Source organism: Stegodyphus dumicola, chromosome 4, assembly GCF_044657685.1.
Source record: "Stegodyphus dumicola isolate Sdum_Otavi_A_Nest chromosome 4, ASM4465768v1".
Lineage (NCBI taxonomy): Eukaryota > Metazoa > Arthropoda > Arachnida > Araneae > Eresidae > Stegodyphus > Stegodyphus dumicola.
In genome coordinates, this window is record NC_140771.1 from 254,789,722 (window position 1) to 254,804,239 (window position 14,518).

The following is a 14,518-nucleotide window of genomic DNA, read 5'->3' on the forward strand; positions in this document are numbered from 1 at the left end:
TAAAATTGAACCTCTTTTTCTGTTACAAAAGTGACTTGGCTTTACTTTTGCCTCACTTTTGAAAACTACTCACCAAAATTTCTTCCAAACATCATTCACGGGCTTTGGAGAAATTTCATTCCAAGATTCTCCAACGATTCTTAGGACATCTTGAATACTGATTCATGTCAAAAAGTCTTTAGTTTGTACAATTAATTATTTTTGTCTTAAACGGTTTTTCAGGTATATAAACCATCATCTCGTGTAATAAGCCTTGAATATTTGATGACTCCTTGGTCCATCATTGAAGCAAGCTTATTAATACGAAAGGTTTCAGATTTTAACGGCGGCCTAAAAGGGTTTGTTAAGGTTTTTTACACTCTCGCTGAGATCGTAGCGCCCGTTGTTACACTCACGACTACCAAAACATTGTTTTATGTCTTTCGGTTATTATTAAGAATCATTTTCTTTGCGCTTGCGCCATTAACAATTCAACAGCAAAATTACAAACACTTTAAAAGCAGCATACGTTTCGAATTCCCAGTGCAGCTTTAAGTGTTGTCATACACTTTTCTGTTTTTTTTTTTTTTTTTTTTTTTTTTTTCCCCTCAGTTCATTATATCAATGTTCAGTTTTCTTACAAAACTTTTTTTTGTCTTTTTATTATTAGCTTTTTGAGTTTTTACTTTATTTATTAAATATATCGTTTCTGGTGCTTTACACTACATACAATTCGATTCAACGGCAAAATCACAAAATATTTATAAACTGCATATCTTTAGCATTTTCGACAGAAAGTCTCGCGCGTTGGAAGTGAAAGTGTTTTATTCCGTACAGTGATGCCACTGCTCGCTTTGAAATCGTTCATTTTGTTAATAAAAAATTCGTCAAAGTTTTACAAAATATGAAAAAACAAATTCAAAATTCGGGCTTCCAGTTGCCTATGCTCGGATGAAGAACTATGTTATTAAAAATTTGATAGGTACTGCTGTTTTTCCACAGTGAGAGAAACATACATAGATTTACGCAGATTTTTCATTAATTAATTTCTTTAAATATAATAGAGGGCGATAAAATTTGGTGGCAACAATTTGAAAAGTGATAGAATGCATTAAAGTGTTTCGATGCAAAATACCATTTCGAGACTATTATCCCATTCGAGACTTATATTTATAAAGTTCGCATCAACAATATCGACTACATTGAAAAAAAAGTAGAAAAGGGGGGGGGATTATATAAGAGACTTTGCCTAGGACTTTCAGTTTTACAAATTCGACCCTCCTTAGGCCTAGAAAAGTAATTTTGTCTTTCGTAATTGATTCTTAATTTCTTCCCATAGAGACATATATTAAAATTAATATATGAAAGCTTCATATCCAGATATTTTAAAAAAAGGAAAAAGAATAATTTATTCTTAGTTCAGAAGTTTAGAGAAAGCAGACCTAGTCTCTGAAATTCCAGAAAATTCTCAAAATATCCTTGAGAAACACAAAACTGGAACTTGCTTCTCAGACTGGAAAAAAAAAAAAAAAAAAAAAAAAAAAAAAGACAGGTTTTTAATCTTTCTTTCGAATCAATCATCAGCTAAGAGTTTTTTAAACCTACCATTATATATCTTTCTAAATATTAATGTTTGTTATTAATAAAAAATAATAATCTATAATATTAATATTTGTTAATAGTAATTTATATAATTATTATTGTTCTTTTGATAACTAATAATAATCTAATTATTATTGTTCTTTTGATAACAGTGACAAAATATGCTAAAATATAGTTTCGGTGGATTTTTGCAAATAAAAAATTCCTTAAATGTTTTGTGTTTCTAAAATCTGCTAAAAAATCCTTCTTTGCGAGGAATTAATAAGTTACTTAGTTTCCACACCACACAACTTTTATGCAAGAGTTTATGCAACCTCGTTACCTCACAACATTTTACCCACCATCCCGATTAGAATACGATTATTGTTAGCGTGTTCATTTACGGCTGAGCGTTTTTCAAAGCAGTGGATTGAGAATAATAATAATCTTATCTTTAATTTTTTTACCCTTTAACTCATTTATGAAACTTTTCTTTATGTATGAAATTTATTTTTCATATCCAATTTTCTCTCTTTGTATATATCTTATTCATGTTTATAACTCAAAAATTCTCGTCAGGATGTTTCAGGTATACTTTCTTATATATCTACGTATACAAATAAAGAACTGTCTGTTTATTCGCTAATAACTCGGTCATTACTATAGCTAGCGTCACCAAACGAAAGTTCTTTTTCTGGTTCCTAGAAAAGGTCAACATCCACTTTCTTCCCAAGGAAAACAAGGAAAAAAATACCTAAAATCAGAGATATTAATTAAAAACGCTAAATTTCGCCCTCACTTCTGCGAGTGGCAACAGTGCTGATATCAGCAACAATGGCAACAGTGCTATATCAGCAGCAATGGTTGCGTGCCATTGTTGTTGATATAATGAGAGAGAATCAGTTTATTTTCTATCGAAATTTTTATGTGGTTCCATATCGCATCAGGCTGAAAAATGTATGACTATGAATCGTATTTTTTGCTGACCCAAATGGCAATTCCATATGTCGTATGAATATATATACCATATGAATCTATGATTACGTAGTCAGTTGTGGTACATGTAATGAATATTATTTTGTTTCTTTGGCATTTTTTATGCATTACAATGATGCATCATATTTCTTATGACGTGTAATATGCTATTATACGAATTTTCAAATGATGTAATTTTAAATTCAAAATGATGTCAATATAAATTCAAGATGATGTCAATATAAATTCAAAATGATGTCAATATAAATTCAAAATATAAAATCAAAATGATGTCAATTGCATTCAAATGATGTCAAATAATGCATTACTCTCAATCTAATTTAACTGCTATCGGATACTTCCGCTAGTATGAAATAAATGTTGCCAGCGTATACAACAATGATTGCGAGCAAAAATGTTTTAGTCGTCGTTAGTACACATAGTGCGTCTACAAAGTTTTAGTCGCACAAAATCATAAACTGAAGAAAACAATATTTTCACTTCTTAAGTACACAATCTTTATAAGTCTACAACACGCACGGTAAGTTCGCAGAGCTGCCCCTTTCGTACCACTGACTTAAGGGAACATTTTCTCCGGTTACGGGTTTCTGAATCTTTAATACTAAACTAACGATCACTGGAGCGAGACTTCACTTTAGGAATGAGAAAGAATTATTCATGTGCCTAATCTTGTGAATAAGTAGTAATTGATAACTAACATATTTCCTTGCTAAAAATTGCTTGACGAAAATGGTACTGTATGCCGACAAACCGTCGATTGAGAGCTTTCAGGCCAAACGCGTTGAATTTTCATTGGAAGTTTGCTTAATATGTTTTTATAAAATATGGAGTTCACGGTCTGCCTCCCTCCTGCCAGGAACAAATTCCTAATGAATGGCAATGAACCTTTCTAATAAAAAACAGTCACTAATATGATGTTTACTCGAAATTTCTGAAAACCTGTGGCCATGGTGAACTTTCTTCAGTCCAAGACGTTTTGTCTCAGGATCATAAGCCAAGCACTAGGACTCATTTATAGTCAACGTTTGTTTAAAAAATTCAGGAAACTACTATTTGGATCAAACCATGCTATGTAGAAACTCGATCTTAATTCTGTTCTCTTTTGAAGAAAACACTAAGAACTAATTAGGAATTTTGAATATCTTCCAGGTACTTTGGAAGCAAGGTTCCTTTCTTTTTTTAAATTTTATTTTTACTTTTAAAAATTTAGTTATTTGTTTCCCTTTTCTTTCCCTGTACAGTTCCATTGTCTAAAAACTTCTAAAACTTGCATTTTTTAATACCCTAAAATGAACATGGTGTTGACACAAAATTTTAAGTTCATTTTTAGTTAATCTTCAGATTATGGTAACTTGGCGATTTTTTGGCGAAAATTTGGCGACCAACCCTGCTACAGCAACCTGCTAGTTTTTTTTTTTTTTTTTTTTTTTTTTTGGAGCCATTTTGTTTTCACGAAGTAAAGGCACTTTTTTTTTTTTTTTTTTTTTTTTTTACTCAACATTTTTTTCCGATAATCTGCTAGCCGAATTACGCTTATGCTAGAACTTTTATGGAACAAAAGTGCTTAATCATGAAGAAGATTAGGTGCAAAATTGGGAGAAAGTGCAGCATCTCTTACTGCTTGCCGCGTTTTTAAGAATTGAACATGCACGGTATCATCCATATACAAGTCGACCTATTTGCACTTAAAAAAACATCGCAGAATTGCACAAAAATGGCATTGCGCACACTTTTTACTTTATCCATGTACACTGCTAAAGTCCTAGCTAGTAACCTTTATCGCCTTACCAAAATGTCGCCAAACTACCTGTTACCATATTCCAAAGATTAGACTCATTTTTTTTACAGTCAAATAGTATGCAAAGTAAATAAAAAAATGTGCTATTTACTCACCGGCGTATCCCACTACAAGAGGAGACTTAGTGCTCCCAGCAACGTAAACAAGAAGAATATTTAGAGCGAAGAATAGAATTCCACAGAGAAGAAATTTTAGCGATGAATTTGGAGGAAGCCAGAAGATCGAAAGTGCTAGTATCATTATGAGAATGCAAGGTGTTCTGGTAGCTTCGATCTCTGGCACAGGACGACGTTTCATGGGAAAACGTATGTGGATGCTAATGTACGGCTCAGCGCAGCATTCATATCGGGTGACTTCGCGAAAGATGCTTGCTTTTGAAACTATCAGTTCCCATCTAAAACGAAAAAAAAAAGTTTTAGAAATTAAGAATTATTTCCATTACAGTTTAAAATTATATTTATTTATACAGTTAATGATAAGGATGATATCCCGTGAGTTCTACCTTCGATTAACTTACTTTTTTTGGCATTACCATTTATATGGAATTTATTACAATAATAATAATACAGTCGAAAGTCGTTAATCCGGACTCGTCGGGACTTCGGCGATTCCGGATTATCGATTTTTCCGGATTATAGATCATCAGTTTAAATCTCGTAAGATGGCATGCAGAAATTATAAAATTAAAAATATGAAACCGTAATTTATGAAATAAAGAACAATTATGATCTAAAGGGTATCAAAATTTACAACAAAAAAAGCTTAATATTTGTTTACTTTATTAAACATTTCTTTCAATGTAAGTTGTTTAGTTTTACGTGATAATACTTTCTCTTTAATTCTATATAAACAGACATAATTTCTTGTTCAGTTACAAAGTTCTGCTGTTCAAGTCCTATAATTGCTGTGCCGAGAATAGAATACCGACTAACTTGTCAATCGAAATTTTTTCGTTTTCACTAACCTCTCTGTCACTTTCTTCATGACTTTATCCATTTTTGCAGCAATTCCACTTTTTGTTTGATGGACATCGAAACATACTTTCGCTTTATAGATCCTTTGGGAGCTCCAGCATTGGAAATTCTATTTGACATAATCGAACGTTCAAGCTTACTTTTATAAAATTGCTCTAACAGTCTGCAAAAAATAATAAGCCGGATCCAATTCGAAGATTAAGGAGCAACGCAATCTGCAACATTAACTGAAATAGATAATTAGATAATTTTAGCTTATACCGTCCGTTATACATTAAACGCACATGCGTAAACTTATTATGCGCTTGCGCACACGCATATGCTCAGCCGTATAGTACTCGCATGTGTAAACGCTTACACGCATGCGTGAACGCGACGCATGCGCAGAAAGTTTGTAGCTTTCAGGTCCGTATTATAGATCATTGCAGATTATTGGTGTCCGAATTAACGACTTTTGACTGTATTATTAAGAAGATGCCATACCAATTATGATATTAGTGCTTTCAGGGTATTGTTAAGCTTTTCACATTAAAGAGCAGTGATTTAGCTTCACATTTTAAAAGATCATTTTAACGAGTTTTAATAAAATTGGAAAGTTAAAACACCTGCATTGGCTAGTAATTTGGAGGTCCAATTCAAATGGAGATTTAGATGAAATTTTTAGGTAAACGAATTCGGCACACATTGGTAAAATAAACTGAATTAATTCATATCGATAGCTATATCCCATCTTTGCAATGGTATAAAGTAGACTGCCGTGAGCAGCCTGTTACGTGAGTTATTAATTAGTAACATTAGATTGATGGAAATTAATTGCTTGTTATAACTCTTTTTCGTGGTTGGTAGTTGACAATGGAAATAGGAAAAAAAAAAAAGAGTTTTAATTATTAATGCGTTATGAAATCTAAACATGTTTCTAAATTAGTCTAGGTATGGAACTGCTTATAGAAAACGTAACAAATTAGATGTTTTAATTTGACATAATTGACTTCTCTGAAATTTTAATATGTTTGAAGCTGAGAGAATTATCGAAAATAATGTGAAACAGATGATTACATCCAGGAAATCACATTTTTGTAACACTGTTTAAAAACTGTACTTAGTTTCCTTGGGAATTTGACACGCAGATCACTATTCGATAGAGATGTTTTACCTTTCCCCTTACTTTACCACAGCCTCTGATTATTTATATGATATGATCAATATTGTCGCATTCTTTGTAATAAATGAAATGTTTTTTGCGAGTGCAATGCAAGTTAATAAGTTTCAAAATAATTTAAAATTTGATTAAAGTTGAATTTGGCCATAAGATTAAAAGGGTAAATAGCGTATGAGGTAAAAGAAGAATAGGAAAAGAAGAATAGGAAGAATGATATTGTTTGTTTATATTAGTTATACGCAAGTCACGTGATCTCTGAGGTCATCTACTCTGTTTATTTACATTAGCTGTACATAAATTATGTGATCTTTGAAGTCATTGGAATGTGTTTCTTTGATTTGTATAAAATAGTCTTTGTTTTGTACTTGAATTCCTGATTTTTAACCATACATGTGTTTTGTCTGTCAGATTTTTTAAATGCTCGCCTCCTAATAACTTCTATAACTTATTGAGAAACGGCATTGCTGAGAATTTTATTTTATTTTATTTATTTATTTTTTTTTGCTAGTTTTGAAAGTGATATGGGTGGGAGTTTCGAATGTTTACGTTTAATTTAAGCACATCAAATTTGTTATGCGCTATTGATAAACCCAGAAATCTAAAATTGAAAACATAATAGTGTCGATAACTGATGTAAAGAACAACAAAACCATATCATTTTGTTAAAGATTTACTGAAGAGTTTCCAAATAGGGAAAATAAATAATAATAATAAAAAAGAACTCCTGCTTAATCCTGTTAAATAAGAACTCCCTAAGAATTTAGCCTGTTTTTACTTGGTCCCGAAATGACTCCGCGATAGAGAAGACCCATGCGGTTAATGCGCAGCCAACGTGAGCTCATAAAGCCGAAGAGCTATTGAATAAAAATTCTGATGTGTACACCACATGACTTCCTTGTACGGAATATTAAATTATACCCATTTTTTCTTGCATTTCATTTAAACTTATTGGATTGAATTAAATCTACTTCGTTGATAGCGCATAAACCACCATAGAATAAATGCACTCTTTAAAATTCACTATATTTGTTTACCATAGTGACACTCTGGCGCTAGGTTCACTTAACAGCGTTATATTTCTTTCATATTATAACTCAGAATGCACAAAATTGATATCATTTGAAGTATTATCTAATCGTTGCCACATGTTCTATTCAAATACTATAATAAATCTAGAACGATGTATAAAAGAAATTAAGCAAACAAAAAAGAAACAGTTTTTCACAGACGATTCAGTTTTTCTGATTCAATTAATTCAGTTCTCACTTCGCGACAAGGCAAAAATACATAAAAACACAAAATATGTATATTAAAAATTACGAAGTAAATCTTAAACTTATTTCCTCGGAAAAAATTCCAGAAAGATTAAGCATGATTTAATTCGCAACATTCGCAAAATGAAGGCGTTATCTTTGTTGTTGCGAAGATTAGTCTCTCTAGATTGGCAACATATCTACTATTCTGCTGTTTCAAATGTAAACAAACATGTACGCCATGTTATTGAAAAATTAGTCTTCACCGCACTTAAACAGCTTTTAATTTCTTGGTAATTCAAAAATATTGCTTGCAGATTTCTTAAAGGCATAAAAACCTTAACCGGAAGATATGAACAACATAATTCAATCATTTTTAAAGCAAAAAATGCACAATTTACAAACATATAAGAGTGAAGAAACTGAGATCACTGAGCAGGGCAACAGAGCGGATATATATATAAATATATTTATATACGTTTGGCGCGGCCGATTGCAACCAAAATACGAGGTGCACATCTACATGTTATAGCAGTCCTATATACAAAATTTCAACGTTCTGAGGCTACTTGTTTTTGAGTTATGCGAGATACATACGTACGTACACGTACAGACAACAGGAAAAAATCTCTTCAGAATTAATTTTAAAGCAGTTTTATAATTTTTTGGAAGAAAAGAGTCTTTTATTCTGTCCTTACGTACAGATGTCACAGAACAACATCGTTAAATTGCATTCGATAGCGGTCAAAATGGATATTTTCGTTGAAATATGCTGCCTGAAACTTTTCGCGATTACAGTACTTCCTTTTTACTTCGTACAAGGAAGTAAAAAAGAAACACTCTAAGAAAAGGAAATAGACAGTATTGTATTACCTCGGATTTATGTTCTCAAACTCTGACATGAGGAGGTCTTCGCCATGTTGTATATCCACTTCCCAACCATCGTGTGCCCATGAGCCGAGAGTCACTGTACATTCCACCTCATCTTTAGGGTAGGCAGTTTTGGAAACAGATGGGCATGAGGTCTGGGTGAACATAGGCGGCGTCCACCATACTTGACCCGATGAATGCACAAGCAACAGAACTTCCTGAGTTGGATCCACTTGAACACTATGACTGTGGTAAAAAAAAAGAAATTAAATTAATAAATTACGTAATCAAGCATTTTTGTAATACTGTTCTTAAAATGAGACTGACAGCAAACGACAGATGATGATAATAAAAATCTGACATTTTTAGTCCAAAGGGGCTTTGTTCCTGAAGGACTATTGTTTTCGTTTTGCGATTTTGCGTTCACTCACTATGTCCGTTTCACATTTCAAACTGTTGCCACCAAATGTTAGAATCCTGCAATATATTTGAAGAAATTAAATAATGAAAAATCTGCATAAATGTATGTATATTTCTCGTATTGTGGTAAAACAAACGACACAGAGAGTCATCGAACTTTGAATGACGTAATACTACTGCGAATATGGGCATGTGGAAGCCCAAATTTGAAATATGGAATTTGTTTTATTATCGATTTCCTATTTTGTAAAACTTTAACAAATTTTTGATTAACAAATTCAAGGATTTTAAAGCGAGCAATGGCAATAACGCTATACAGGAAAAACATTTTTACCTCCAGCGCACGAGACTCTGTATGAGAAATTCTAAAGATATGCTCAATTTAAAACTATTTTGCGATATTGCTGTTGAACTGAATTTTATGGTTTATGTGCGAAGAACGTGATATTTAATAAATAAACGTAACAGACAAAATGTTAAAAAAAAAAAAAACGCCTCTTTGGACGTAATTTAAAATCTGAAACCTTTCAGATTTGAATAAAAAGGAAGTACTGTAATCGCGAATTTCAGAAGATTTCAGATTTTTCAGATAGATTGAATTTCCTTAAATCTCTCCTGAAACTTGCTCACCGTTCTGTAGTTATTACACACAAATAGACGAAATTTCATGAATTAATTCCAGAAGTAGCAGCACATTACATTATAACAAATCTTTCTCCTTCCTTGCCGCATGCCTTAGTGGTGTAATTGGAAGCATGTCCGGTTAGCAGTCGGGAGGACCGGAGTTCAAATTCCTGCCAGGATATTGCTAAATTTTCATGTTTGTTCAACGATGAATATCTAATTGTTCTACAATAGGTATCACAACTAAATCTAAAGTGACCAATATTTCAGTATCATTAATGGCTATCTATGACTGCATGGAATTGTAATAATTTAAACTATTCCGTAAAATCATGGCAAAATTAAAACTTGAATATAATTTTATTACTTCCAACGAATTTTGCCGCCCAACTGGGATTGTGGTTAGTGACTCTGATTGGCGTACCGAAGGGCCCAGGCCCGAATCCCGGATGGATGTTTGCAAATGTAGAGTGCCTGCACGGCACAGGGGCGCTCAAAATATACGGCGAGCCCAAAGTCCTCTTAAGAGACCGGTGTAGGGGAAGAGGGGTGGGAGATCCTCGTCGGCTCAGGCAAACTCGATGTGGTTTCCCAAAACGGGTACCCGCGTGAAGACGCTATCCCGGCGTAATGCTTCTGACTTCCGAATCTTTGTAGTTTCGAACAGTTTATAATTCGTGTCGAAAAAATGAAAGTTCAGTACAGTAATAATGTGAGTTAGTACGTTAAGTGAGTCCAATAGAAACACACCTGCGGTGCAGGCCATGACGAAGGTAAGTGCGCATGATAAGCAAATGGCGTGGAGAGAAGAATAACAAACAAACAAACAACAAAAAAAAAAAAAAAAAAAAAAAAAAAAAAGCCTAAAGCTCACTGAATATGAGAGTCCTTGTGTGTGAAGTTTACATATTAGTAGTAAGTAACATAAAGTAACATTGGATATAAAGGCATAGTGAAAAATAAAATATATATACAATATATACCGGGTGATCAAAAAGTCAGTATAAATTTGAAAACTTAATAAATCACGAAATATTGTAGATAAAGAGGTAAAAATTGGCACACATACTTAGAATGACATGGGGTTTTATTAGAAAAGCATAATCTGATCAGAAAAGCAATAATTAGCATAACAAATTAAGACAAAGCAAAGATGATGTTCTTTGCAGGAAATGCTCAATATGTTCACCATCATTCTCCAACAATAGCTGTAGTCGAGGCATAATGTTGTGAACAGCACGGTAAAGCATGTCCGGTGTTATGGTGAGGCATTGGCGTCGGATGTTGTCTTTTAGCATCCTCAGAGATGTCGGTCGATCTCGATACATTTGCGACTTCAGGTAACCCCAAAGCCAATAATCGCACGGGCTGAGGTCTGGGGACCTGGGAGGCCAAGCATGACGAAAGTGGCGGCTGAGCACACGATCATCACCAAACGACGCGCGCAAGAGATCTCTCACGCGTCTAACAATATGGGGTGGAGCGCCATCCTTCATAAAAATCGTACGTTCCAGCAGGTATTTATCAGCCAGGCTGGGGACGATGCGATTCTGTAGCATATCGGCGTACCTCTCACCCGTCACGGTAGCAGTTACAAAACCAGAATCACGCATTTCCTCGAAGAAAAAAGGCCCGCTAAAACTTTTTGAACTTTCTTTTTTTTGGTTCTAATAAAACCCCATGTCATTCTAAGTATGTGTGTCAATTTTTACCTCTCTATCTACGTTATTCCGTTATTTATTAAGTTTTCAAATGTATACTGACTTTTTGATCACCCGGTACATGTCAAACATTTACAACGTAAACAGCAACACCAGAAAATAATCAGTATGAGATAGTGTGTAGATATATTTAAGGTGGGACAGTTAGGTGAATGAGTAATTTAGAAGACAGTTACTGATCGAGGTACCTGAGGACCGCAAGCGGTCGTTTTCTATTTCTTTCAGTGTTATAATCGTAATTAAGCACTGGAATAGTGCTGTTGTTAACATTTGGAATATTTTTATAGAATTTTTCAGCAAGGTTAACAAAATGAACATATAGCATTGGAATCTCAAGCTCTTGGCGAACTACTGAGTTTCTGATGAACCATCGACAGTTCGCCGCTTGTCTGAGTAATATAGTTTGTACTATTTGAAGTTTCTTGATATTAGTAATACTAGCATATCCCCAAACAGGACAGGCATATGAGAGTATGGGACGCAAAAGGGTCTTGTAAATGAGCAATTTGTTGTCAATAGAGAGAACAGAGTTCCGGCCAATTAAGGGGGTAAGTGTTCGTTTACGCGCATGGAACTTTGCAATAATCTGTGTAATGTGTGAGGTCTAGGTGAGTCGCCTATCCGAAGTAATTCCAAGGTATCGGGCATGCTTAGTCCACTGAATAGGGATGTCATACATGTGGATGCAGTCTTCATTATCAATGGTAGTCTTTTCGGTGAACCAAACGGCCTCAGATTCGATCCTCGGAAACTTCCTCTTTCACAACTAGGCGCGGAACTGAGCAAAGTAGTACTGCCACTTGTATGGTGCCTAAAGCTCTTCCCAAAGAGAGGTGCAAACTTGCCTCCTTGCTATGATAAATTTCGTGGGCTTGTTCTGATACCAGACAAGCGAAATTAGTCGCAACAGCGGCAACGACTTTTACCCATGACTCGCTAATTTGACAGTCTCAACGATGCATTGCCATAAAATTTAAAATAAATACTTGTACAACATAACTGAGACTCCGCTTAAAAGGGAACTTATAGCTGCTTTCTGAAATAGTAAACAGAAAGTTTGTGTTGCCACAAATATTTTTATAATTTAATCCGCTTTGTGACAAAATCTTTCGTCATGTTTCAACCTTGCGCGCCCAATTTAAAACATTCTTTTGCATAATTTAACTCCATATTTAATATATAGCTTTTATAACATTTAGAAACTACTGTGAACCAAAAATTCTAAGAACTTCATGTTAAATTTTTATTTTATTTCGAGTTGAGTTTATAAAATGTATTTTATTAAAAAAATCTGTAATGTTTTCGTGCATAAAATTTTTAATATTAAAATATTAATCATATTTTTGGTTCAGTCAGAAAATAATACGAAAAAGAAAAATATATAAAGAATATAAAAAATAAAAGAAAAGAATTCCATAAATAGAATAAAAGAATACCATATAAAGAATTTTATCGAATTTCAAGTACGTACCATTAGCCATCTTTAAAATATTATGCGCGCAAGGTGGAAACATGATGAAAAATTTTGTCACAAAGCCGATTAAATTACAAAAATATTTGTGGCAACACAAACTTTCTGGTTACTTTTTCCCAAAGCACCTATGTTATGTAGTCAGCTGTAAAATGTCGGAAGCAATTGCTTTTAAAATAAATAAAATATCCCAGTTCTTGCAACAGTCACATTTTCGAAGATCATAAGGGGTTTAAGGTGTATGAGCCCCCTTACAGAAATGGCGGAAAAGTATAAACATTGAATCAAAGGGTCCTAAACCAATCACTTCCAATATTTTTTGAATAAAATTTTCACATTATTTAGAGGTTGCTATATATTTTATAACTTAAACAATTGATCTCAATGACATCATATGCAAAAATAATGGAATGGGAAATCTCTGACCAAAAGTTGATTTTGAAGTATCTATATTCATTGATAAATTATGTCAAATTAAAATTCGCGTGGTATTGGGAGAATACCTACAAAAATGTATAAATTAATAAAAAGAAAACATTAAAGATTTCGGTGCATTAAAAAAAAAATTTGAAGCATGTTCGAAAGGCATATTTATTATTTTGTTTGAAAAATCGTTGATGCTGGCAGTATTCCAGAAGAGGACTTTTGGATGTGAAAACTACTGTTATTTATGGGCTGTTTTTAAAGTCTTTCTTTATCAGACAATTTTTCCGTTTCTTTCTGATATGAATAGCTATGAGTAGTAATATAGAGCTTAAATTCGTGAAAGCGCACCTAAAGTAGTCAATTCCATCGTAAATGTAGTACATTTTTAGAAATTTAATAATGACATCGTTAATTAAAATAAAAGTTTTTGGGCATGCGTTTAGAGATACATATAATTTTTAATGTAATATATAACTTAAGTAAAAAGTTTAAAAGAGAAATTTTTAAACTTAAAAGAATTTGTGCAAAACGTATTAAAATAGCATAATTGTTGGAAATGATGAGTGCGAAAATGAGCCATTGCCTTTTTATGTCAAAAAAGGAGATTGGCCGCAGGTTATATTATCTGAGATAACGCAAATAAACGGGAAATGTATTGAATATGTATCTATATATTCTATTGCTTTTTAAGTTACTGCAACTGTAGTGGAAGTTTCATCAAAAGCAATGTTAATAGCTTTTAAATAAAATCAAAAAGCTATTTATTTTTTCTAAACATTTTCCCGAATTTCAAAGAAAACTTTAGCATAATTGTGTGGCGTATTCAAAAATGGTTTCAACTGTAGGAACTAATTCTGTGTAGAACAAGCGTATATCTATTACTTCAAGGAATTTGACTATATATGCAGAAAAACCGTCTTTTCTTACTCACTTGATAATTTGTGATGAAAAATATTTGGTATAAAGTAATTTTAATTCCTTATTAATAAAGGTAATCGTAATTTTAGATAAAAATGTAATATCTTGCCTATATCCAGTGGGTGAAAATGTTTATTAAATCTCTATACAAATTCCTTTTATACCAATCATATCACAGATCCTTCTCCAATTTATCTTTAATGCCTGAAGGATCTGAAAAAAAGTTTCTTTGTTGTAAATTGTTTCTTTATAAACTTTGTGTTTTCTTTGTTTTCTTAAATAGAAACGCAAAAAAGGAGTCTGCGAACCTATATTACATATATGATAA

General features: G+C 33.0%; 2 protein-coding genes across 2 annotated transcripts in view; one reads left to right on the forward strand and one right to left on the reverse strand.

The window, feature by feature from the left end:
• The window catches only part of LOC118187467 (FH1/FH2 domain-containing protein 3-like), a 237,732-nt gene that overhangs the window by 21,822 nt on the left and 201,392 nt on the right, over nucleotides 1-14,518 (forward strand). The gene's annotated exons all lie outside the window — the stretch shown is intronic.
• LOC118191596 (neuronal acetylcholine receptor subunit alpha-7-like) overlaps nucleotides 1-14,518 on the reverse strand; it is a 38,178-nt gene that overhangs the window by 2,545 nt on the left and 21,115 nt on the right. Inside the window, exons 5-6 of the mRNA XM_035362413.2 lie at nucleotides 8,614-8,856; nucleotides 4,450-4,748 (exon numbers count right to left, since the gene is read on the reverse strand). Of these exons, the coding sequence (XP_035218304.1) occupies nucleotides 4,450-4,748; nucleotides 8,614-8,856 (542 nt within the window). The remainder of the gene's footprint in view (nucleotides 1-4,449; nucleotides 4,749-8,613; nucleotides 8,857-14,518) is intronic.